The 26,519-nt window shown below is 37.1% G+C and overlaps 2 protein-coding genes across 2 annotated transcripts; both read right to left on the reverse strand.

Moving 5' to 3' along the window:
* Window positions 1–328: 328 nt before the first annotated feature.
* LOC100889474 (sushi domain-containing protein 2) lies at window positions 329–12,188 on the reverse strand. Its single transcript, XM_030978662.1, has 11 exons — window positions 12,171–12,188; window positions 11,759–11,927; window positions 11,117–11,380; window positions 10,033–10,342; window positions 9,702–9,843; window positions 8,752–8,900; window positions 3,328–3,602; window positions 2,052–2,216; window positions 1,604–1,780; window positions 1,061–1,206; window positions 329–546 (listed from the first exon to the last, which is right to left on the reverse strand). Exons 1-11 carry the CDS (start codon window positions 12,186–12,188, stop codon window positions 406–408), a joined length of 1,956 nt encoding a protein of 651 aa, XP_030834522.1. The 3' UTR covers window positions 329–405.
* Window positions 12,189–12,809: 621 nt separating this feature from the next.
* Window positions 12,810–23,194, reverse strand: LOC115921309 (sushi, nidogen and EGF-like domain-containing protein 1). Its single transcript, XM_030978663.1, has 5 exons — window positions 22,948–23,194; window positions 17,260–17,378; window positions 14,807–14,899; window positions 13,858–14,097; window positions 12,810–12,977 (listed from the first exon to the last, which is right to left on the reverse strand). The coding sequence occupies exons 1-5, from the start codon at window positions 23,033–23,035 to the stop codon at window positions 12,810–12,812; spliced, it is 708 nt and encodes a 235-aa protein (XP_030834523.1). The 5' UTR covers window positions 23,036–23,194.
* Window positions 23,195–26,519: the final 3,325 nt, after the last annotated feature.

Consider the following 26,519-nt stretch of genomic DNA (forward strand, 5'->3'; position numbering starts at 1 on the left):
ATGACGAGGATGGAGGATGAAACTACGAAACGTGTCCCATTCATTCAAGTGTTATATGTTTTTCAATGTTTTTAGTATAAACACTGTTAACAATCAATCCTGTTTAATCCAAAAACTTTGTCAAATATTGAAAAATATTGTTACACAATCTTTACATTCGAGAATTTCACACCGTAAAAGGAAAAGAAATTTCAGCCTTTTAAACGTTGTCTCTCTCTCTCTCTCTCTCTCTTTCTCTCTCTCTCTCTCTCTCTCTCTTATATCATTTTAATGGTCTAGCTTTTCATGTATAAAGGGGTCTACATATATCCATTGGTATATTTCTGACAATATCAATACATTTATGTCAGGGTTTCCATCAAAATCGTGATCAATAAATTACACCATTGTTCGATTGAATGCAATCTAATAAATCTTACATGTTTGACCGAACTGGAATATCTCTTCATCGGTCGGGTCATCAAGAGGGTTGTTATTGTTTCTGCTCGTCAGGTCGTTGCTAGGGTCACCATCCATGTTGCCTAGCAACCCAGACAGATGATCGCTCTACGAAAGAAAAAGATTATTTACGAATTAATAAAGAGTTACCACATGAAGTCAAATGCATACTTTGAGAAAGTCTGTTGTATGTTTATTTAAAGTCAGTCCTCGAAGGAATTTGCTGAATTCTGTAGTTGACCAAGAGGAAGAGGTAGTTGTCAAGAGATACTTGACCTAAGGACACAGTTTGCTAGAGATAATTATTCTAGGGTTGGATCCTGATAGAGTAGTTTTTCAGGTAGTTTTCCCAGTTATTTCAGACTATCCGATCGTTTTTTTTTCTCAGGTTTAGCCAGATCATTATTAATACGGCTAATATGCAATTAACTGCAATTATTATTACCTAGGTAACCTTTCATACCAGGTAAATAGTGGGAAATCAATGTCTTGCCAAAGGACATTAGTGACATGCAGGGGTTCGGACCTTGAACCCTTGGATTAAGAGTCAAGTGACTAAACCACTATATGCCGACACCCTTAGTTGCTCTGACACAACTAACACCACATATATGATGCTTACATTTAACTTTGAAGGGAGGATCGGTCGTACAGCAAGCATTCCATAGTCGTAGGTTACGTAGACCCCGATGCCGGTTTCTTTAAACATGACGACCACACCGTAGATTTCGACATCGCGCTCAAACCTTGTGACATCCACGGCACACCCTGAAAAATGTGAAGACAACAATTAAATGACACTCATGGCACATCCTGAAAAATTTAAAGAAAAAAAATTAATTGATCATTCATCGTTCCCTTTTGAAGATTTGTTTTGAAATAGGATAATTGTTCTTCTTGGATTCCGTTAAGTCCGAAGTGTCTTCCAACGAGTTATTGTGATTTATTTAAGTAGGCCTATCATGTATAAACGAGTAAAAATATGCCGTTGACTTGATAAACTTAGATTAAGCTTACAGGAGACAAAAGCTGGAGACAGCTTTTGAGGGTATACCAGATCTAGGCCTTCTATCAGCAATGCTTCCAAAAAGATCTGTCATTATGCCATTGCATGAAGAACACTCGATCACCAAAGTTCTAGAAAGGTTCTCGATCTCCTCCTCACCTTGTAAATCGGTGAAGGTCTGCTGTGAGAAGTACACCGATTGCCATTCGCCGTTTTCATCCATGCTCCTCCTGTAGACGTCCATTCCGCTGGTTGCGCTCGCCTCAACGAAGATACTGTCCGAGCCGCTGTCCTTCATTGCTACCGACGACAGCTGTGTAACGTCTACCTGTTGACCTGGTGATTTGATTTGAAATGGAAAAGGAAATGGTTATTTATGCGGATGTGATTGGAGTGATTTGATTGTAGCATTGGTGTAGTTTGATTTGATTTGACTGATTTTAATTATCATATGATTTCACTGATCATGCTGATGCCGGCAATAGCGAAATAGATGGTGTACATGGAAAGCTTGTGTTTTGGGAAATAAAGACACGAAATTGAATTACTTCTGATGTGTACAGAATCGTATCAATATCATTCCATTTGCATAGGTGCACTATCTTACCATTCCTATCCATAGTCTTTATCTGCCTTGCTTGAAGCTCAAAGTCAGAAGCACCGGTCTTTGTCCCACTTGTAGCGTAACGGAGAAGGGTGAATTCGCCTAAACCATTAAATGTATAGTTGTACCTATCCATCGTGATGAAATGGGGATCTCCAAACGATAATGCTTTAAAAGAAAGGGGAAAATAATTAAACACTTCGATTGTCTCTCTAAACGTTCGCTCGTTTGACACACGTGCACATTTTCACAAAATGATAGGAACCAATTGACGGAAGAATTGCTTTATGCAACACATTGGCTTTGCAGAATTACTCATTTCTGGTTTTGATTGGCTCCATAAATCATTTCACACCTGCAGAATCTAATCTGGCACTGGAATGATTTATAAGGAAATCTTGAAGCCTTTGGTATATATATATATATCAACACTGTCCCATTGATTGGTTTGATATTTTTGGCGGTAGTAAAGGCTTGTTTCTGTGTTTTCAGTTATATACAACAGGGATGTATTTTCATTCTCCTGCATTCAAATCTCAGATGCCATGTTGTTTCTCTTATCACGCTGAGATATCTTACAACATACACATCGAATTGGATTCAAATTATGCGTGATTGGAAAACATGAACACAAATGCGTAGGGACACACGGTGGCCTGAAGGCATTATGTTCCCGCTATGTCAGCAAGTATGAAAGCCTATGGGGGTTATAGTTTCCAAGGGCTGTGGCTTTGGACCAACCGGTTGTTGGGAAGGCTTGTGGGACTTCAATTCGATTCAATTCAATTCAATTTAATTTATTTCTCCACAGATGCAAATCATAGGAAGATACATAAAATAAAATACATAATACAATACAATAATAGAACATGTACATCATACATGTGTATATAAAACAACTACATATGGAGCAATGTATGTTTTAACAAGAAAAAAATCAGCAAAATGTTGAAGGGGTAGTCAAAAATCAAAAATGATTTGTTGAGGACTACCCTCAGCATGTAACAGACGAAAACAATGTGACACATTCAATAAAATGGTTGTTCTTCCCAAAACCTTTCTGAGGTGTACGTGACCAAGACTCTTGGTCTTGTAGGCTGTCAATCTCGGTAGCCATCGGACCTGCAGATTGTTGGTCTAATGGGATGTCTATCAAGCTATTCTAGAAGGCCCTGCTGAAAAGTAGGATTCAGCTGAGAACAGGCTTTTTATAAACCGTGAATCACTTTTAAAAATCAAACTCAAATTCAACCCCACCCCTTGTAAGAGAGTCACCTACCGTTATTTGGGGGTTCGTAAATGGCGCAATCGGTGGTAGGTCTCAATGTGATGTAGTCAAAGCATTCCTTCTCCCCAGCCCAGCCACAACAGAAGTGTTTGGCGATGATGTCATTAGACCAATGGGACAGTTCCGGGACTAGGTTCCTCGCCATGTAGGGATTGGAACCGCGAATATGGGACCGACCGGCCATACCGGCATACATGGTATCCCCGGAGTGCATCAATAGACGGTTTGCATCGTAGCAGCATTTGGTTCCAGACATTGTGTTAGGGCTAAGATCAGAGCAAAATAGTTATTATATCAATAATCATGATAATAATATGAATAGTGATAATAATAATAATAAACAATGATAGGAAGAATAACAATAATACTGATAATGATAATATAATGGTAAGGCTAACGATGATGATAATAATATTGATTATAATAAAAATGACGATAATAATAACACGACAAGGATACATGAAAAGAAACGGAAGGAAAGGAAAGTAAAAGAAAGGGTAGAAAAGGAAATGAAATGAGAGGAAGAAAATGGAACTGCGAGGAAACGGAAAGTTTAAGGATGAAAATGAAGGGGAGCAAAGCAAAGGAAAAGGCAGACAAGGGAAGGACAGCAAAGCAAAAAAAGCAAACGAAATGGAGGCACAAAGATCGAAAGGAAAGAAAAGAAAAGTGAAGGAAAGATATGCAAAGGAAATAGTAAAAAGCACTTGGATAGAAAACTAAGGCAAAGAAAGACTAGAATTTAATTCGTCACGAGGACGAATAAGGTGGTCTGCCTTCAAGTTATATAGACATGTAAACAATGATGATCATCATGATGATCATGATGATGATGATCTTGATAGTAATTGTGATGACGAATATGATGATGATGATGATCATGATGATGTTGATGATTATCATCAACAGACCATGATGACATCAGACTGAAAAAAATGAGAGAACATTGAGATAGTATATAGTCTCAGCTACAACATACTCAAAAATCAACAAAAATCAAGCCGAAATAACGGCGATATTGCTCGCAAAAGACAAGAATGTAGAATCCAGATTTGAGAAAAAGTCATCTCCCATAAGGATTACACGCAAAAAGTAATGGATCAAGTGATAATAGGGTAATAATAAAGTAAATATGGTTGTTTATTACATTATTTGCGATTGTATGTGTTTTAATATTCAAAGGAGATGGTACAGTGAAAGGTCAAAAAGAAAAAAAAGTGAAGAAAAAAAATTGTTGGAGACGCCCGGACTCGAACCAGGGACCTCGAGGTCGGAAGTCAAGTGCGTTGCCGATATACCAAAACATTTCCTATAGAGATTACACGTAAACGGAAAATGTAATTCTCAAATCCCACTTTGTAAGTGAAATATGAGCATGATCCCGGCATCTGATCGAAAAATAAAAGGCACACTTGTGATAGCTTATTGTCTCAGCTACAACATACTCAAAGCTCAGCGTAAACAAAGATAAAACGACGGAGATATTGCTCGCGAAAGACGAGAATGTAGAAACCAGTTTTGAGAAAAAGTCATGTCCCATAGAGAATACACGCAAAATGTGAAAAATTGACATGCCTCCTTTAATCGCAAAAATACGCCATGATGCCTTTGTCAAAATGAAATATCGTGGTGACTGCATTTGTAGAGAATATTCTAAGGTAGAACATATCAAAATTTGAAAGAAAATTGATCAATATTTGCAGAGATACAATCAATTTTCCAAAAATCTGCTGACGTCATAATATGAAAATTGAAATTTTGAGTTCGGAGGCCATTATGATGACGTCATGAGTTAATTGAGGGTCAAATGAAACATGAAATCATATCTCCAACTCATAATCTATTTAAATATGAAAGAAATTGGGGGGTATCTATCCATCCTGAAGAGTTACAATGAATTTTGTATAGGCATGTTTTTGCACATGTATGTTATGTATTACAAGAGCTCGCACGCACGGTAATTATCTTAAACGGACGCTCATTCCGTTATTAATGGGCAGAAAAAGTTGAACAAGGTATCAAAATGCTTGAAAAAATGTGCCAAATATGATGACAGAAAAAATTTGGCGATTCTATGTTGGAAGATGCAATTATGCGCGAAAACGCGCGCGCATGTCCGTGCGCGCGTTTTTTTGCAAAATGCTTAAAATGGCCTGAAACGTATGCAAAATTAATTTGGAACGAATTTGACCATTTTAAAATTTTAATGCGCGCGTACGTGCGCGTCGAGGTGCGCGCGCAAATTTTTTTGACATTTTTCGTTGACCTTTGACCTGAAGTTGATGTATACCAAATATGGTTGATTTTTGATGACTCGTTATCGAGATATGATACTGACCTGATTTTTACAAAATGGCGCCTGGATGACGTCACGATGACCCCATGAACTTGAAAAAGGTTTCGGGAACTTCATATCATAGGGCCTGATGACTAGCAGAAATTTGAAGGAAATTGACCAGGTCGAGTTCGAGTAAACGTATACACAAAAAAAGTGTACGGAATAAATAAAAATAAATAAAGAATAAAGAATAAAGAATAAAGAATAAAGAAAGAAAATTCTAACGAAATCAATAGGTGATCTGTCATCGACAGACCACCTAAAAAATTGACCCACCAGGAATCGAACCTGGCTCACCGGAATGGAAGCTTGTTCTTTAACCAATAGTGGAAATAGAAATAGTGGAGAGAGAGAGAGAGAGAGAGGTAGTAGTCGAAGAAAATGATAAAATCAAATAAACGAAAGCAAATTTTTAAAAAATTGACCCACCAGAAATCGAACCTGGCTCACCGGAATGGAAGCTTGTTCTTTAACCAATATACCAAAATATGTCCCATAGACAATACATGCAAAGCTGACAAACGGCCTAGGCATAGTCGCTATTTCAACTTTCAATTGAAAATTTCGACATGATTTCAACATCTGATCAAAAAACGGAGGGCACACTATAGCTCATAGTATCAGCTATAACATACTTCAATTTGGGGGGAAATAGAGCAAAAATAAGCGAGATACTGCTAAAAAAAAACAATGACATGTAGATGCATGACGTGAACGAAATTCACCTTCCGTACAAGGCATAACACGCAAATTAAAAAAATTCTGACATGTCGCCATTAATCGAAATTTTCACTATGATGACTTCATCAAAATGAAAATTGTAGACAATCATCTAAGCTACAAATTTGGATGAAAATTGATCAATATTTACAGAGATACAATTAATTTTCCAGAAATATGCTGACGTCGAAATATGCAAATTCGTATTTTAGGTTCCAAGGGCATGATGACCTCAAAACATTTGTAATGGCCAAATGAGACATGAAATCATATCTCGATTCATACTCTATCAAAAAATGAGAAAAAATTGGGGTCACCTTGCATCCTAAAGAGATATACAATTGATTTTGTATAGACATGTTTTTACCACTTTTAACATTATATTACCCTTTGACGCGCGCACAAATTTTAAAGTGACGCACGCGTGTGGCATTATGGAAGGTCGAGAATGACTGAAAATAGTTGAAAATTGTCAAAAATAGTGTCAGGAATACAAACCATGCGAAAAAACGGCGTTTTTACGCTTTGAACGCGCCGCGCGCACGGACGGACATTTTTGAAATGCTTAAAATGACCTGATTCGTATTCGTACTTTAATATTTAAGTGATATTGAGCATTTTGAAATTTTGATGAGCGCGTACGCGCGCGTCATGACCTTTATACGACCTTTGATGGCATGACCTATTGACCCTTGACCTGAAGTATATGTGATATGAATATGAATGACCTTTGATGACGCATCATGAAGATATGATTGATAATGTGATTTCACAAAATGGCGCCTGGATGACGTAACGATGACCTGATGACCTTAAAAAAAAATGCCTGCACTTGACCTTGATAAGCCTGATGACTGACAACAAATTGATGAAAATTGATCAACCCAAATTTGAGCAATCACGCTCACAAGAAAGTGGTGGAAAAATAAAAATGAACAATTGAGTGCGTTACCGATATACCAAAACATTTCCCTTATTAGCGATTACACGTAAACGGAAAATGGAATTCTCAAATCCCACTTTGCAAGTGAAATATGAGCATGATCCCGGCATCTGATCGAAAAATAAAGGGCATTTTGTGAAAGCTTATTGTCTCAGCTACAACATACTCAAAGCTCAGCATAAACAAAGATAAAACGACGGAGATATTGCTCGCGAAAGACGAGAATGTAGAATCCAGTTTTGAGAAAAAGTCATGTCCTATAGAGAATACACGCAAAATGTGAAAAATTGACATGCCTCCTTTAATCGCAAAATTACGCCATGATGCCTTTGTCAAAATGAAATATCGTGATGACTACATTTGTAGAGAATATTCTCAGGTAGAACATATCAAAATTCGAAAGAAAATTGATCAATATTTACAGAGATACAATCAATTTTCCAAAAATCTGCTGACGTCATAATATGCAAATTGAAATTATGAGTTTGGAGGCCATTATGATGACGTCATGAGTTAATTGAGGGTCAAATGAGACATGAAATCATATCTCCAACTCATGCTTTTTCCAACCATGATATAAAAGTTGGGGTCAATTGACTATCTGAAGAGCTATTTTGATTTTTAAAATGGAATGTTTTTGATCAAATTTGCATTATATTGCCCATAGCAGTACGCGCGGATTTTGAACTTTGACGCGCGCTCACGGCCTTATGAAAGGTCAAGAGTGACTGAAATTAATGTAAGTTGTCATTTACGGTAAGAGGAATCTAAATCATGTAAAAAAAAAGGAATTTGACCTTTTCCGCGCGTTGTGAGCGCGCGCAACGCGCGCGTGGACACTTACGGACGGAAAATTTTGAAATGCTTAAAATGACCTGATTCGTACTCTACTTTGATAGTTAAGTGATTTTGAGCATTTTTAAATTTTGACGCGCACGTACGCGCGCGTCGTGACCTTTATGTGACCTTTGATGACATGACCTTTAGACCCTTGACCTGAAATATATGTGATATGGATATGAATGACCTTTGCCTATGCATCATGAAGATATGATGGATAATGGGATTTCACAAAATGGCGCCTGGATGACGTCACGATGACTTGATGACCTTGAAAATGTTCCTGTCACGTCTCATGACAATGACCTATGACTGTGCCAAAATTGAATGAAATTGACGAAACCGAACTTGAGTTATCCTAGGCACAAAAAAGTGTAGGAAATAAATAAAAATAAAGAATAATAATAATAATAAAGAAAATTCTGACGAAAACAATAGGTGATCTGTTTTCAACAGACCACCTAAAAAGGCAAATGAAGAGTGAACAAAAGTTAAGCATCGGGGTGAAAAGCTCTTCAAAATAGATGACAGACAAAGCAAAGGAGACAAAATAGAATCATCAAGGCTTATAAACCTTGCATAAGCGCTGAAGAAGCAGTATATGGCTCCTTCGTGCTCGGCGCAAGTGTCTTCTCCGCCCTCTGGATAGCATGATGGATCAGTGATGAAGGTCCCGACGTCCTGCTCAGCCTGGTCAAGGGTGCACGGGCAAGCCGGTAGGTTCTGAGGGGGAAGGATAGAGCAAGATGGTCATAAGGATTGAGGCAAGTTAATAACAAAAAGGACACAAAATAACTCCATTACGTGATAACGAAGCAGAAAAAAATATATATATAGGCCTACATATATACAAGATAATACTAATAAATGTTTGTAAAGTAATATTTAATAAATGTTATAAGTAGTATTGTCAATCCTGTTGTCAATTACAAAGGAATGTGAAAGGCATGCCATGCAACCATAAAGAAGAAAATTATAAACACAAAATCTGAAATGAAAAAACACCATCTCGATTTTTTAAAAATTGATTTAAAAAAGAAAGAAATCCTTATCATAGGGGACGTGCTCCTATACTATTTTTCTAAACTGGCATAATGAAGATAAGACAACTTCCGATTTGTTTTCCTTTATTACAAGGGCCCAACTGTCTATTTTACATGATTTAAGTGACTGCTTTTTAATACAAGTACTTTTACAATTCTTAGAAAAAGACCCATATCCCCCAGCCATTCCCGCCTACGTCAATAATCCTTATAAATTAATTCCTATTTAAAATTGGGCACTACAAAGTATAGGAAAAGAGATGAAACTCAAAGCTGCTACAACCCACGAGACCGACATCCCATAAGGCCGAGAACCAACGATACCGACATAACTTAACTAAGTGAAAAATTGTCATACGAAGGTCGACGCGATAAACATGACAGTTTCGTATGCCTTCTAACAACTATTTCGGGGGTTCTTTAGATCTCATGATCTGTAGATCGGTCAAATTGAAAAATGAGACGACTTTTGATTCCGTACATTAAGAAAGTCGCCCTTGGCGTTGTCTGCTGTAATCCACTCATTGCATTTCTCCGTGGCCCACTGGACAGAATCGTCCTGGTAGGACTGTTCCAATAGATAGCCAAGAGGGTGTATGTCACTCCAGAGAACACGTTGACGACTGCATAGAGACAAAAATGGTTGGAATAACCGGTCAACAGGAGGAATAAAAGGCATACATATGACGTTCATCAAAATATTAACCACGTTGGGTTTAGGTTCGAACGTGTGCTTGCAAAATCAGCTAAAGGGTTTCCTTCTTTGGTCAGCCAAATTGTAGGCCTGCGATAATTCCAAAGTACGACCTTACCCGTTGTCCTGCCCGGTAATTCGAATGACACCGAATGCATTCGCCTCTGTCACGTCCATCTGTGCCGTCGGAGTGAACGAATACGAGCCATCATCTGCAGTACCGTTTGTTATCATGTATACGTTTTCCCATCGAGGCCCAGGGTTGTCCTCGCGGTATGCTAGAACAGTTATTGAGAGGGCGCTGTCGGAGGGGCCAAAGCTTTCTTGATCTACGTCCCAACTGATGGCTAGGGAGTTTCCGGCCTTGTCCCACGAGGAAGTATCAGAGTCTCGCCTAGTGACAGTTGGAGTGATTCTCCCACTTTCAACTAGAAAAACCAAAGTGGAAACAATACGGTTACTTTGTAGGGGATTAATTTGGGATGGTGTCCGCATGGCAAAACCTGGATGATTTGAAGACTCAAACAAAATGTTAGTGGACGTCTCCATAAAAGGTGATCTACTAAATGACAGGTTCAATGGCATGATGAGACAATCTGTTTCTATCAGATGGCTTTCCAAATTACACCCTCCTGAGCCTACATTTTACTTTTTTTAAATCTCGATCCTACTCCAAAGGCCCCAACTTCTGCTAAGATATCATTTAAGAATCCTTTACAAGGTCTTCCTTTCAATTTTTTTTCCATTTAGAAAATCTACCGTGGGTTTAATCAGTGCTTCCAACTAATGGCTCTAATAACAAGAAAGAAAAGACATGGAACGTAGCTTTGTTAACCCATTTACTATTCAATGCTCCCCTAGACATAATTCCCGTAGCCGTACTATCGGAATCACCCGGTACCCCTAAGCAGTGGGTTAAAGACTCATAGTAGTTGATTTTCATGTGGAATTCGGCAACATTTTGATGTTTACCTTATAAAAGGTGTTTTCAATCACCAAGAGTGGACTTCACTTTCACGACCGACATGTCTTGTGTAATGCACTGTGCCCTGAACCTACCGCCATAAGTAATTCTGATTATAATACAGTTCCCCCCTCCCTTGAGAAATTAAGGCCAACAAGCTGGAGTATTTTCTCCATACACATGGACACTGACTATGTTGCTTTAATGCACAGCACTGAAAATTCCATTTGATACTTACTGACGGAGTAAATTGTTGAGGGCGAGTTTGCGAGCTCATCGCCTGCCTCTAACACCGTAATGGTGACTTCACCAACGAGAAAGAAAGGCTCTGGGACACAGTAGGCTTCATTGGTGTTGATGACTGTAGCGTTGACTTGCTGAATGATTTCTCCGCCATAAGAGAAGACACAGGTCTGAACTGCCTCCACCGCCCAGCATGGTCCGTAGAGGTAGATTTTTTCACCTCCCATCATTCCACACCGGGCTGGTGTGATAACCAACTCTGGAAAAAGTTGAGGAATGATATGTTGTCATATATAGGTGAATGCCCAGGTGTATACCGCCCCAACCGCCCAATATGACACGTTATTATCATTATCATTATTAGAAGTAGTATCATTAATGTTATTTTTTGTATTTTTTTGTATTATTATTATTTTCAGTATGAGAAGTAGTAGTAGTAGCATCATTGATATTATCATTATTTTATTATTATTATTATTATTATTATTATTATTATTATTATTATTATTATTGTTATCATTATCATTAGTAGTAGAAGTAGTTGTACATGTAGTAGTAGTAGTAGTAGTAGTAGTAGTAGTAGTAGTAGTAGTATTGGTAGTACATGTATACTAGTAGTATCTCTACAGTGGTTTACCTGCTCCAGGTCCAGGATTGCAGACCGGATCGATAACCGAAGAACCGTCAACCTTGTAGGCATACACTCCGTTAACGTCGACGTTGCTGTCTGTGCTCAATGACAGCAGGGTATCTTGTTCGTAGGCGAAGTTATTTACAATCGTACCGTCATTCATTACAAAACCAACCTATTGAAGAAACCGAATTAGACCAGTTTGCATAATTTAATACTAATTCTGTTTTTCCAGAGAAGCCCCTTCAGGATTAACCTGGGCCCTGTTTCATATAACGTCTTCTTATCAATAACAAGTTACAATGACTGTTGTATGCTACTGAAATCGTGACTTTTACTTGGTTGAGAGCAAATTTGTCATAGAAATCGAGCATTCGTTATTGAGGACAAGTTTTATGAAACAGGGTCTAGTTCTTACTGAGGGTTCTGCAGTCATTATTACCCCAGCACTTGCCAGGTACCCATGACGATCGCAACTACTTTTGAAAAAACGAACTCAAGTTCAGTTGGAATACTCTTTTGTATGTCTCACAGAAATTATGTTAGGATTACATAGTATGTCATTGTAATATTCGCACCTGTCAAAATGTGTTGTACAGTGCCATTGAAATGGCCTTAGGTTGACTTTACCTTGGTGTAGAGTGGTAAATATTTATCGATATCTTGATTTTACGAAGCCGTTAGTGCCGGGCTAGGACTCGAACCCTCAACCCTAGGTTTGAAAGTCAAGTGAATGGACCACCATTAAAGGTCATCAATTTCACGTCTTCGATATTTCTTTTTCATTTTTTTTTTTTTTACAAACACACGCATTACAGTGTCTTAAAGCAATTATTGAATGTATATATATATATATATATATATTTATTGAATATGCTTATATTGAAACGGATATAAATCAAATCTAGTTATCTCCATCATGTCCATGCACTATTTGATTGCTTTTTCTTTTCCTCTACATATTAAAACCTAATGACAGACTTCGTCTCGGGGCCCAGCATAACTTCGACATAACCTGGGAACAATTGCTTTAACCATGCTCCAGTCAAAAGTGCGTCTAGTAGCGCCTACTTACGATTGCAATGCCAAGTTGTGTATCAGTGTAGAGACCAGTATTGGGATCTCCATCCATCCTTGTCCCAACGACCCAAGTGATAGATCCATAGTTAAGCAGGACGAAAGATTCTTGCCCGTCGTGAATAAGGACCGCCTGAAATGTATTTCGCTTTAGGGGTAGAACGGTTTAGGGAGAAGAGAAAGTGTGGGTAGTATATTAAGTGATTAAATAAATGATTTATTCCAGGAAACACAACAAAAGTTTGATATAAAAACATTCATATTAGCAGTTAAAAGACATAATTGAGAGAATTATCATTTGCATACAAAGATAATATTTTCAAAAGCATTACATTCATTGCATTATTGGGCATGATAACGTTATTAATACGTAATATTAATACATAAAAGTTCAATCATTGTACAGTTAATCATTAAATCTTTCAAAATGGTTTGAGAAGAGGGAGCAAAAAAATAGTAGATCCGATATTCGATATCTATCCTGAAATGTCTGAATCTGAAGAACTAGACGACACAGTATATGAAAGAGTTGAACAAAAAATTGATCCAATGACACTCTAATTTAATGTCTTACATGTACATGAAATAGCATTTTTTAAGACTGGTACGCCAACACATAGATAAATGAACGAATTAATTAATTAATACATTAATAAATATATTACACAAAATAATGACTAAAAAACGTAATAAAGATAGATAATTAAATAAAAATAATCAGATAAGAAATGAATGAATAAATAGGTAAAATAATCAAAGTTAATTGAAAAGGAAAACCAAAAGTGTGACCTCAAAAATTGATTTTAGACTTGTACGCAAAAAAAATTAATTAATTAATTAATACATGAATAAATATTTACAAACAAATATATGAATTTAATTAATAACTAAAATAGGTTAATAGATAGATAATTTAAAAAACACGACTGAATAACAAATTGGGGAATAAATAAGTAGATTAAAAAATGCATTAAAAAATGAATACGTAAATAGATTTATTATTTTAAGAAAATGGAAATGAAACTTACTGGATCCGAGGCACCTGTTTGGTCGAAAAACGAGACTTGGTCCCACGTGACCACAATGACGACTTGAGCTCTAAAGTCGAAATTGCTTCGGAAGTAGGTGTGGACGTCTGCAGTCGCTTGGTCGAGTGTTGTAGTGCTGCTTGTTACGCGGTAATATACGTTACCTCCGTCACCTGTAATATCCACATCGGCCCAAAATGCAAAGATTGTATCCGGGTCCTCAATTCGCCCGTCGCCGTCCTTTTTAAGGAGAAATCGGTCAACATTTTCTCTAGTTTTATCATTTCCTTTCTTCTTTATTTGTCAGAGATTTAGAGGCACGCGTTAAAATAGTCGTGACATTAGTAGAATGTTTTATTTATTTAAAGGCTCGATGTAATTTGTGTATGTGCTTGTCAGAGATTTGTCGAAAATTGGGGGAATTTATTTAAAGTCGATTTTTTTTTTTCTTATTTGGTTTTCAGAGAGTTTTTTTTTTAACCAAACAAACACCTTGAAATGTCAGATCACCCCCCCCCCGCTTTATGGCAGAGGTTGTTTGTCACTATGGTGTGTGTATGTGTGTGTGTGTGTGTGTGTTTGTGGGGGGGGGGTTGTATTTGGACCAGGTGAGGTATTAACGAAATTCAGAAGTTAAAAAGAATATATTTATTCCATATCAAGAGCTTTTTAAGCCAAAAATGCATTTTTAATTCACTATCTGACGAGATAAATTGAAACATGTAATCGTAACAAAATTGACTGTAAACTCTTTTACTTCAACTGTTTTGATTATTATTATTATGATAATAGTTACATATAAATATATATACATAAAAACATAAACAAATAATTCAATTTCGAAATTCCTCAGTCGAGGTATTATATAAATAGTGATTTTAAAAGCTAAAAATTGATTTTCGTTTCAATGTTTTTAGTATACATGTATAATAGTTGAGGATCTACTTACAACGTCGTAGTAATACGGCAAATTTCTGAATCTGGCTCCATCCGCCTCTTCGGAAACTGCGTCATCGAAAGAAATAACTCCATTGTCACCTATCTAAATATGAACAAAAAACAAAAAGAAATAGTGTCATGTGAATTTAAAGCTTTTATAGTGTCATGTGAATTTAATGCTTTTACCAACTTCCAAATCTGAAAGTCAAACTTTCATCCTCTCCTGTGGACTTTCTCAAGCCAATTAGCGATTATTTACACAGTTTCTTGCTGTCTGCTGCCTTGAGATCACTGGAGCAAAGATAGGTGACAATATTGAATAGCCAGAGTTCCCATACAGTGAAGGATTATTCCTTTTTATCCTGATGGATTATTTCACCTCTCATGACTAGAAGTGTGTTTCAAAGTCAATAATATGGGCATCATCTTATCCGCTGTGATGCCCATACATGTTATAATTACCCCCAACCAATGACACTTTTCTGTATCAAAAAAAGTATCGTGAAAGTGTTTAGTAAAACTTCATTCTACACTGTAGATCATAAAGTTGGAATATTTTTTTTTGACCCCAATGTATGGAATTATTTTGACAATGACTTATTCCTAATAGATCTAGATAATAGTATACATTCTGAGATTTTATTGAATAATAATTTGCCAGTGTTTGTTTTGCGTGACTGCTAAAGCATGCTTATCAACTAGGGGACCTACGCCCTTAATTCATAAATGCGGTAATGAGGTTTAATGCCCCACAAAAGGGCCCTAATATAGCACATCGACACGGTTTTGATCCTGGGGCCTCACAGTTACGAGGCCATTGCTTTGCCACTGAACCACGACTTTACGCAGCGGGGGCTAGGATAGGGGGCAAGTTCCCACAAATAAAAATCAAAAACAAAAAAAAATGCAATAAATCATCAATAATTTCTTGTATTTTAGTACGGTCCCCAACATTAACAAATCCTCTGTACGGCCATGCATTATGGCTCAAGGCATCGGCACACAGAAGATTTTTTTCTGTTGGGGACTAGGGGGGGGGGGGGGGATTCAATGAATTATTGATAAGTTATTGATTTTTTTTTTTTTTTTTTTTTTTTTAATTATGAATGTGATTTAGTAGGTCCATGGTTTGATGCAAGCTATATAGTACACAGACTTTGGTTATTTATTGCTTCGCCTCACTATTTATAAAGTCCAAAAATAGGACATATTAAATAGACAGACTCGAACGCACAACTCCAAGATTGTATTACGCTATCCTTACCGATTGAGCCAACGATGAATTGATGAAAGCTGTATTTGCATAATTATTATAACCCTATCTAAAACCCTCATGGTTACCGTGTGCGCATGCGCAGGTTTAAAATACAGAATAGGCTCTTCGCGAGCGGTTTCATTGGAAATCTTTCGCAAAAATGGCTAAACTGTTCTGTAATTAAAATTAAAGTTTTAAAATTACTTGATCTTAAAGGACAAGTTCACTCGAAACTTACTTTCAATAAAAGCAGCAGGAAGAGCGAGCAGGAAAAAAAAACTTTTAAAATTACTTAATCTTAAAGGACAAGTCCACTCGAAACTTACTTTCAATAAAAGCAGAAAAATCGGACAAACCAATCAAAACAAGTTTGAGGAAAATCGGATAACTAATAATAAAGTTATGCATTTTGGAAGAAGTATGTAAAACTATGGAACAATGAGAATCACAACACATATTGACAAGATGGTCAAACAGTTTTTGAGCGTCATGTACACCTGGCTGGAATGCTCCCCAGGGAGTGGAGAATGTGGACAAGCGGGCAAGCACTGAATCCAATGACCGGGGTAATAGTATATTTGTAAAGCACTTAGAGACATTTTGTATTAAGCGCTATATAAAAATTAAAATATTATTATTATTAATACATGGTTTAATCCCATTACTTTCCCTTTTTATTCCTCAAAACTTGATTTCCCAATGCCTTTGTCCAGGTTATATGATTTGTATCATATTGCGTGCATGATATTTCTCAAAATCTTCAAGAACTTTGAAGACTATTTTCTGAATATTGTATATTCATAAGTATTGAATTTTATACAAACAGTTTATCAAAATTCACATTTTTCATGATTTAACTGGAGAAAAAATAACTCTGTGTTAGTGTATCCACACAAAAACATAAATCTAACTTGGATGCTGGTGTGAGAAAAATAAGATTCTTAAGGAGAAAATAGGAAATTTATATCATCAATATAAAGAAAATAATCAGTGGATAGTGAGGACATGACGTCACAGACTCATGAGTGAGTTGCCAATTTGTCTAGTGATTTTCAAAGTTTTTAATGTCATTCAAAATTCATAACTTTCTTATGAGTTATCCGATTTTGCTCAGGCTTTTTTTTTTATTGGTTAGTCTGATTTTTCTGCTTCTATTGAAAGTAAGTTATTTTTGGAGTAAACTTGGGCTTTAAAGTAGGTATACTTACATATAATGTGCTGTGGTATTTTCCACCAAAAGGAAAGAGTCTATCCAACGCCACGAGTTGTGCAATGTCATTCTGTTTGCTGAGTGCAGTATCACCACTGCCGGTGCCGGAAGGGTATACTAGCGAGGAAAGAAAGATAGTATACAAATAATACACAGCAGTGAGGGCATTAGTAAGAATTGCCCGCACAGGGTACCTTTGGAACAGTCTAACACGCCCAAGGCGGTAGTCGATGGTGTTTGGACTGTTTTGAAGGTATCGAGTGTGGGTCATTTTACTAATGCCCGAACACAATTTTATGTATTATTTGTTTTATAAGATTATGTTTTATTTGTTATATGAAATGATGTTTTATAACATGATTTTACAAATGACCGGTCATTAGAATTGGATAATGACCGGTCATTATCCAAATTACGCGTTAGGAAAAATAAATGCCTGGTCACGTGTACGCTTTTAACCGATCATCTGATAAGGATCCACGTCATCATCTTATAAAAATGCCTAATGAATAATTCATATTCTATGAAAAAAGAAAATGCAAAAGGCGTCCTACACGAGTTCACACTCCAGAGCATTTCTAACCCATTAACAACTGACTTACCTTATTCGCATAATTATGTGTAATACAATACATACAGGGCCTAGTCTACACGTACAGACTCATAGTTGACACAAGGCCTAACTGAGCCTTGAGCAGAGCCTAGTTTTGTCAGTCTCTGGCTGTGTCAGGAGCGCTTAGAAACATCGATAGTAAGTGCTATATATAACTGTTACTATTATTATTATTAGTTGTCCAATAGTTTTGGGCACATTAACATCCTCATAATCGGGTAATTTCCTCCACTAACTATCATGTTAATAATAGTGTAGTAGAATAAATAAGAAAGGAAGTTGTGAGAGTATTCATGATAGTCATCCAGCATATATAAGAGGAAGGGTAGTTTCCTCACATATACACTGATGTACACATTTGTTTCTTATTCAATAGACCTGTTAAAAGAAAAATATCTACCCGACTAGGTGGACCCATATGTTGTGATTGGGCAGATTTTAACAAAGTATTCGTTGTACTGGTTTCAAACATATAGCTCCGTTTAGTCTCATTTCACAACGCCCCCTATCGCCAGAGTCAGCAGCCATACATGTAAGCCTATTGACGTTTTTTTTTTTAAATCGTTAAAAATTCATTTTTTTGTTTAAACGAAAAGCACATCCACCCCGACGTACGTTATCACTAGCTCTTTCATTGGAGCCCTTATGTCTCATTGACTTTTGAAAGTTCACCCACCGTAATTTTTCAAAATAGGTTGCAAGCTCGTCATTGCCTATAATACACATGTGAAACAAGTCGAACTTTGGACTCAGTCTGCCAAGTGATTGTAAGATTATAGGTCAAGCACACGAAAGATAAGAAGCATGAATTATCAATTATCACTTCTGCTATGTTCATTATGCCCATTTCATCCAACCCCCCACCGTAATTTTTCCATTTAGTAAAAGCAAACATTTTGCCGAGTTTAGCAAAAACATGAATATTCATGAACGGTCAGACAATACAGCCTTTTAGTACGTAACGTATAGTGAATGGAAATGGGCGATGATCCGTCCAGGAGGTAGAGGTCAGTGTTTTGTGCTGGCAATGTTCACGCGAGCGAAAATGAGACAATCGGAGCAATATGTTCTGGAACAATTTAAATAATTCTGTTAAGATACATTCACTCGTACTATGAAGAATATAAATTCCTTACAAAGTCAATACAATTCGTAGCACATATTATAATAACTGTTGTTTAAAAAAAAGTGTCAGTATTGATTCCCCCTTCTCCTCTATCTCTTGGTTTGTATAAGTATTCTATGTAGATGGGATTATTATGTACTTCACATGTATACTTTGTCTGTTTTGTTATGGCGACTTCACCACAGGTCTGTGCTTTTAGCTAAATTCGTTCCCTCATACATTGTAAAAACATATTTCATGACGTGTTCATTTTCTTATTTTTAAGGAAATGAATGTTAGTTGAATTGAATTGATGAAATAGCACTTGAAATGCCGAATATACCGGATTTACAGAAATTAACACAAGGGCAGTGTCAATATATGCTCCTGTACTGCCTATAAGAATCATCTTAAGATCGTAGTATGATAATATCGTTGTAATGATGGTACATTTCAAAAGGTGACGCACAATACCATTAAAGGTACTATGTCCCATTTGCAGGCCAAACAAAAAATTAAAAGGTTAAATTCCAACGGCATTTGAAAGATAATACTAATTTAGAACTTCAATAAAAAAAAAGGTGGGGCATGAAAATGTCTTCAAGTGGGAAAATAATTAGTTGTCAAATCGACTTAGGAGCTATAGAGCCAATAAGTAATAGTCTTGATTTTCAGACCATTGTACCGAATGGTAATACGTTTTATGCTGCACAAAGATTCAATCAGTTTAATTTTGGCCATCACAAGAAGCGGGTTATTGATGTAGACAAATGCTCATGTACCCTTTACAGCTCATTGTATGTATGTTATTACAAAAGAAGAAAAAAAGCAAGACAGTCACTCAATAGTGTATGACAGTGAAGTCTAGCAAGTAAACGGGTTTCCTTGCATAATTTGAATATTAGGACACTACTAACGTTTAAATTTCACAGATAGAACATACATGACATATTCATAATTCATGCAAAGTTCTACGGAATTTGAGGTTGGCTGCAAAAGGGACACAGTACTTTTAAAGGCCCGGTCACACAGAATTTGGGCCAGTGCGTTGTCGTTCGCTAGGCGTGCGTCATCATTCGTTACTCCTTCGTCGAGCGCGCTGGACCAACGCTGGACCAGCGCTATGCTGTCACTCGCTGTGTGCGTCGGGCTTTTTTGAGCATGCTCAAAAGTGTGCGCGGAGCTCGACGCATGAATGTACACGCCAAAGGCACGCCAGACATGCGTGGAGCGCGCTAGACCAGCGCCAGACATACGCGGAGCACACGCCCTGTATACGCACAGCGCGCTAGCTACACGCTGTGCAATTTTTGTCAGCTCGCTAGCTTTTCCAAAATCATGACAAAAGTTAGGCACACGGCCTTTTCCGATTTCCAATGCGCGGGCCGTGCGTCGTAGAACGCGGTGCATGCGTGGACCATTCGTCCAGCGCGCTAGCAACACGCTGTGCATTCGTGGAATTTGTTATCATGTGCGCTCTGTGTACGGTCTGTATGCGCACTGTATGCGCCCTGTATGCGCTCAGCGCGTTAGCAACACGCTATGCATTTGGTGTCAGCTCGCTGTAGCTTCGACAAAAGTTGGGCGCACGACAACGCACTGGCCAAAATTGCAAATTTCCCATGCGCTGGCCGTGCGTTCCCCATGCGTCCTCTCTGTGTGACCGGGCCTTAAGGCTTTTGAATTTCCTTGGGTTGAGTTGGTGAAAATCTTAACGATCGTAATCATCACAATCACGTTCACGCATATATTCGTGACAGTAAATAGTGCGAGCCTTTATCTGGGCATGGTATAAGGGACCATGTGTGTTTTATACTCATCTTTAAGAACCTCATGGCTTTGTCATTCACTTCGAGATCGAAAGGATGAAAGTAATTACCATCATGCATTCAATAATCATTGAGTTAATTGACCCCTATAGTAAACGCCGTGCATGTGACAAAACTGTAACGTCCACCATTTGATATTAGGGACCTTTCAAGAAGCGGGTTATTGATGTAGACAAATGCTCATGTACCCTTTACAGCTCATTGTATGTATGTTATTACAAAAGAAGAAAAAAAGCAAGACAGTCACTCAATAGTGTATGACAGTGAAGTCTAGCAAGTAAACGGGTTTCCTTGCATAATTTGAATATTAGGACACTACTAACGTTTAAATTTCACAGATAGAACATACATGACATATTCATAATTCATGCAAAGTTCTACGGAATTTGAGGTTGGCTGCAAAAGGGACACAGTACTTTTAAAGGCCCGGTCACACAGAATTTGGGCCAGTGCGTTGTCGTTCGCTAGGCGTGCGTCATCATTCGTTACTCCTTCGTCGAGCGCGCTGGACCAACGCTGGACCAGCGCTATGCTGTCACTCGCTGTGTGCGTCGGGCTTTTTTGAGCATGCTCAAAAGTGTGCGCGGAGCTCGACGCATGAATGTACACGCCAAAGGCACGCCAGACATGCGTGGAGCGCGCTAGACCAGCGCCAGACATACGCGGAGCACACGCCCTGTATACGCACAGCGCGCTAGCTACACGCTGTGCAATTTTTGTCAGCTCGCTAGCTTTTCCAAAATCATGACAAAAGTTAGGCACACGGCCTTTTCCGATTTCCAATGCGCGGGCCGTGCGTCGTAGAACGCGGTGCATGCGTGGACCATTCGTCCAGCGCGCTAGCAACACGCTGTGCATTCGTGGAATTTGTTATCATGTGCGCTCTGTGTACGGTCTGTATGCGCACTGTATGCGCCCTGTATGCGCTCAGCGCGTTAGCAACACGCTATGCATTTGGTGTCAGCTCGCTGTAGCTTCGACAAAAGTTGGGCGCACGACAACGCACTGGCCAAAATTGCAAATTTCCCATGCGCTGGCCGTGCGTTCCCCATGCGTCCTCTCTGTGTGACCGGGCCTTAAGGCTTTTGAATTTCCTTGGGTTGAGTTGGTGAAAATCTTAACGATCGTAATCATCACAATCACGTTCACGCATATATTCGTGACAGTAAATAGTGCGAGCCTTTATCTTGGCATGGTATAAGGGACCATGTGTGTTTTATACTCATCTTTAAGAACCTCATGGCTTTGTCATTCACTTCGAGATCGAAAGGATGAAAGTAATTACCATCATGCATTCAATAATCATTGAGTTAATTGACCCCTATAGTAAACGCCGTGCATGTGACAAAACTGTAACGTCCACCATTTGATATTAGGGACCTTTCGATTTGCACGACGACAAAGTGGATTGCTACGGTCGACGTCCTTTTAATGCACTACCTTGAATGGACGTCACACGTATCAGTCCACGCAAATCTAAAAGTCCCTAATGTCAGTCTTCCTCTCCCCTTTTAACACAACTCATTTTTTTGGTCCGGTTTGAATGGTTGACGATTTTCATATTTTCAAAAATTGAATGATTTCATGATTTCCTCTATCTTTATGCTTCCTCCACGGTCAATAATTCCATGGATCATCGTGAGCACTAATGCTTTAGGTGAAGATGTATTAGTTTTACATAAAGGGTCATACTCCTGAAAACCATGCCATTTATTGTTTCCCCCAAGTTCACAGGCTACAAATGATTTGTATTTGCCGAGTGTATATTTTGTTTGCTGTAGGTTACGTTCATCTGACAATTTTTTCTTCCAAATTAAAATCAAGTAGATTTATCTTTTTAGCCGTAGTTATTCTTTATTCTGACATCCTGAGATGCTGAGTATTTCTCTACAGCACTTTGCGGAAATTCTTATGAGGGAATAATGCATGGTCACCATGTCATTTTAAATTTTGCTATAAATGAACTGGTTTATTTTTCGAAAATTATAATAACGTTCTGCTGTTTCTACAGATCGATTCGTTTGACTTACAAGTAGGCCTGCAGATGATTTCTATTTGTGAAAATGAATGATGCACTTGCGACTCGATCAATATAAACATTAAAATGGAGATATGTGTTATTTATCAATTTTTACTCACATTCAGCTTGAGACTCGGCAGCCCAGGTTAAACATAACATTAAAACAAGACGAGTACAAAATGAGTTCTTTCTCCTCTCGCCAATCATGATGACAACTTAAGATTTCAGACAGATTCCAAAAGACGGATGCATAAATTTACAGTCTCAGGTTGAAATATTCCAATCGGTTGCTTAAACACATCTTGATATAGCTTCCCTGCGTACAAGACCATACGCCGAAATCAGTATTTGGCGGGGCAGTGTTCGTTGGCGCCTGCGAAAAAAATATGTTTTCTCGTTGGTAATATGCAGACGACGTGATTTGATCGGTTCTGATTCGATCATAAAGAATGTGCTGAAAGGGAGAAAGGAAAACAAGTGTTGGGCAAATACAGGCCTACGTGAAGGTAAGAGGGCAAGTAAGCGGACTTTGGTAAATCAGCAAACAATTATCAATTATTATGATGAAAAGTTTGGTTTTGGAAGTGGTGAGTGTTATACAATTTACAACATATACTAGTTTTACAATGTGCAAAGTTCTGTCTGATACAAGTTGCAACACGAGATCTTTAAATCAGGCAAAATAAGGGTAATAAAAAGGAAGAATTAGATTAAAGACGGGGAGGAGGAGAAGAAGAAATCGAAGAAGATAAAGAAGAAGAACAATTACATACATAATATACACATTTGCACTTAACGCATTTCATGTTAATGCCTGAATGTTATTTTCCCTTTATTATATGGTTGTTATAATTTTTGCATTTATGAATATATATGTTATAAGTTTATTTGTCCATACATGTTTATTTCCTGAGGCCGCCATCACGCACAAGTTCTTGCTTAAGACGGGGTCTCCTGTATTTTCGAATTTTAAAATGATTTTTGAACTATGTATTTTTTGTTATAGGTAAAATTATTGTTATATTATGATATGATTATGATGTATTTTAAACTTTATTAGGAAAATGCATGTACCTATTTTGTATATTACTTTTTATTATGTTTAAAATGCAGAATGAACAATCATGACAATTATGAGGAGAAAGTAAAATGGCTTAGAAGTTTTAATTCGAAAGAATCCTAATTAATAAACGATTTATAAATATAATTATATAAGGATTATCAATGCAAAATGTAGTTAGGTTTCCAAAAACAACGAATGAATGTTGGATTTTCTTTTCAAAATCAGTAAATATTCATCTGTCTTTGAAATCCCAATGATAATATGCTATATTAATTTTATTATCAGGATAATTATACATTCAATCTATTTCCGTTAGCTTGATGATTTATATACAACATTCATAAACTATATTTAGAACCAGTCCTCACAAAAAGCTATAAAAAGCGAGTCACAACTTCGGAATCGCGTCCGGCCCGCCTACGGAACTGTCATATCTATTACAAACGCACATACATACCTTTAAGGTTGACACCTCATTACAAACCTCTCCACCTAGTGCCAGGTCAGTCTGGTTTGGCATGGAACACAAAGCTTCAGCCAAGTGATATGAAGAGGCTGATGTTAGACGGCCAATATATCGTCACTGAATAGTGTGTGTCAGTGAAGTCTTGAAGGTAAACGGGTTTCCTTGCATAATTTGAATACAAGGACACAACTAATGTTTGAATTTCACAGATAGGACATACATGTACATGACATATTCATAAATCCTGCAAAGTTCTGTCTTTAAAGCATGAGATCATTTGAGAGAATAACAGTGGACGAATGAAAAGACAATGTAACGAAATATTCTTAATTAAATGGTTTAAAATAATACAAGCAGCCTCATGGTCGGATATACATTTCCCGGCTACAGCCTACGAGACTTAAAGCCCACCAAAATCGACCATGTAGGCCTCTCTACCTTCTAACAATGTGTTTAAGGCGGGTTCGCTAGTAGACCAACATCCTATGAGATAGACAGTCCACGAGACCAACATTGTCTTTTTATATCCCTTTCCTTAAATATCTACTCAATTCGTCGGTCTCATACTATGCTGTCGATCTCTTGGACCGTTGGTCTCGGGACCTATAACCTTTCTTGTAGTTTCTATGTATTATTTTGTTATTTTATGTATATTAATGTATGTGTAAAGGTCTCATGGGCTATCGGACCCTTTTGTAAATCTCGGTTTTGTGGGATGTAGGTCTCGAGAATTGTCAGTCTACAGGATGTGGACCCCTTTGTTTCCAAAATGTATTGTAAATGGTCATAATTTATTAATGTTTTGTTGGAAACATTAATAAATCAAATCGAATTGAATTGAATTACAATAACGAATGACCCTGCTTTTAACCCCAATATTCATCTCAAATTATGTGAAAAGAAATATGGCTATAGGCACGCCAACAGAAAATACACAAGTTATATGTATGTATAAAGAGATTATTCTTTATAATTTGCAACAATAATAATGCATCTGTGTACAATAAATATCAGATTATAAACGTGTGTAATATTACGGATTTTTTAAAGATAAATTATTACATTAATTTTGTCATCCCGAAAATTGAAAATAATGTTTCGCAAAAAATGTATAGGTTCCCTTCCCATGAAGTTTGAGTATTTCTCGCTAATGTATATGAATGAAAAATTTTGTTATATATTTATGCGAACTGCGACTATAATTTGTTAAATCTATGAAAGCTTTAAACAAAATAGATTTTAATCTTATAATCGGTTAAAACTCGGATAAATTATTTACCTGAGTCTGTAACAAATGGAACAAACACAAACAAGTGAAGAAGAGAAAATGTTGAGTATTTAATTTGAAAGGTACATGAGGTAGATACATGTTTATTCTGAATTACTATAAGGATGTACTGCCGAATACAAACTTGAAACGTGACTCTGATGAAAATGATTAATAATTTTTTTTTATTCCTCCCAACTGTTCCTAAATATATATGATGTTTTATCATTATTATGTAGATATTAGAATAGAAAATGCATACTAAAATTAAGTTTAGTCAGAAAATGGTAGGGGTGAAAAACTCGGAAGACTCGTTAAGAGAAAACATTATAAACAAGACAAATTAAACGATGAAGAAAAAAAAACATTGAAAAGAGAGCAAAATAACGGGAAAAATCAAAAAGCATCGAGCCTCTGTAGAATTTAGCCTCCAGGATCATCATATTAGAATAAGAATGTTAAGACAAAGGAAACTGAGTATTTCTGGTTGTTAATAGAAAACCCATAACATTTATTAGTGCTTTTCCAAATCAGTTTAACATGTGATTGACAATATTCGTGGCAGGGGTCATAATGTGGTGTGATTTCTTTTCATTCTCTTTTGCGTTATCTATCTACAGATAATATTTAGAGAGATATATGAAGAGCTCGGTCTAAAAGGTCTATTAATGTAAACATTTCCAGTAGCCTCATACACTGACAATTCCAAAAAGCTGAATTTCCCCCAAAAGTACAAAAGTGGCATTTAAAAATCAGTTCGGTTCCAAAATGTACCGCATTGTAACTTGCATACAGTATGCAAGATTTCGGTTCCAAAAAGTACTACATCCAATTTCGGTCCCAAAGATATTCTACATCCACAAAATTAAAAAATACATAACGTCATGAATAATAT

The sequence above is a fragment of the Strongylocentrotus purpuratus genome, unplaced genomic scaffold (genome assembly GCF_000002235.5).
Source record: "Strongylocentrotus purpuratus isolate Spur 01 unplaced genomic scaffold, Spur_5.0 spur5_scaffold_1, whole genome shotgun sequence".
In the NCBI taxonomy this organism is placed as follows: domain Eukaryota; kingdom Metazoa; phylum Echinodermata; class Echinoidea; order Camarodonta; family Strongylocentrotidae; genus Strongylocentrotus; species Strongylocentrotus purpuratus.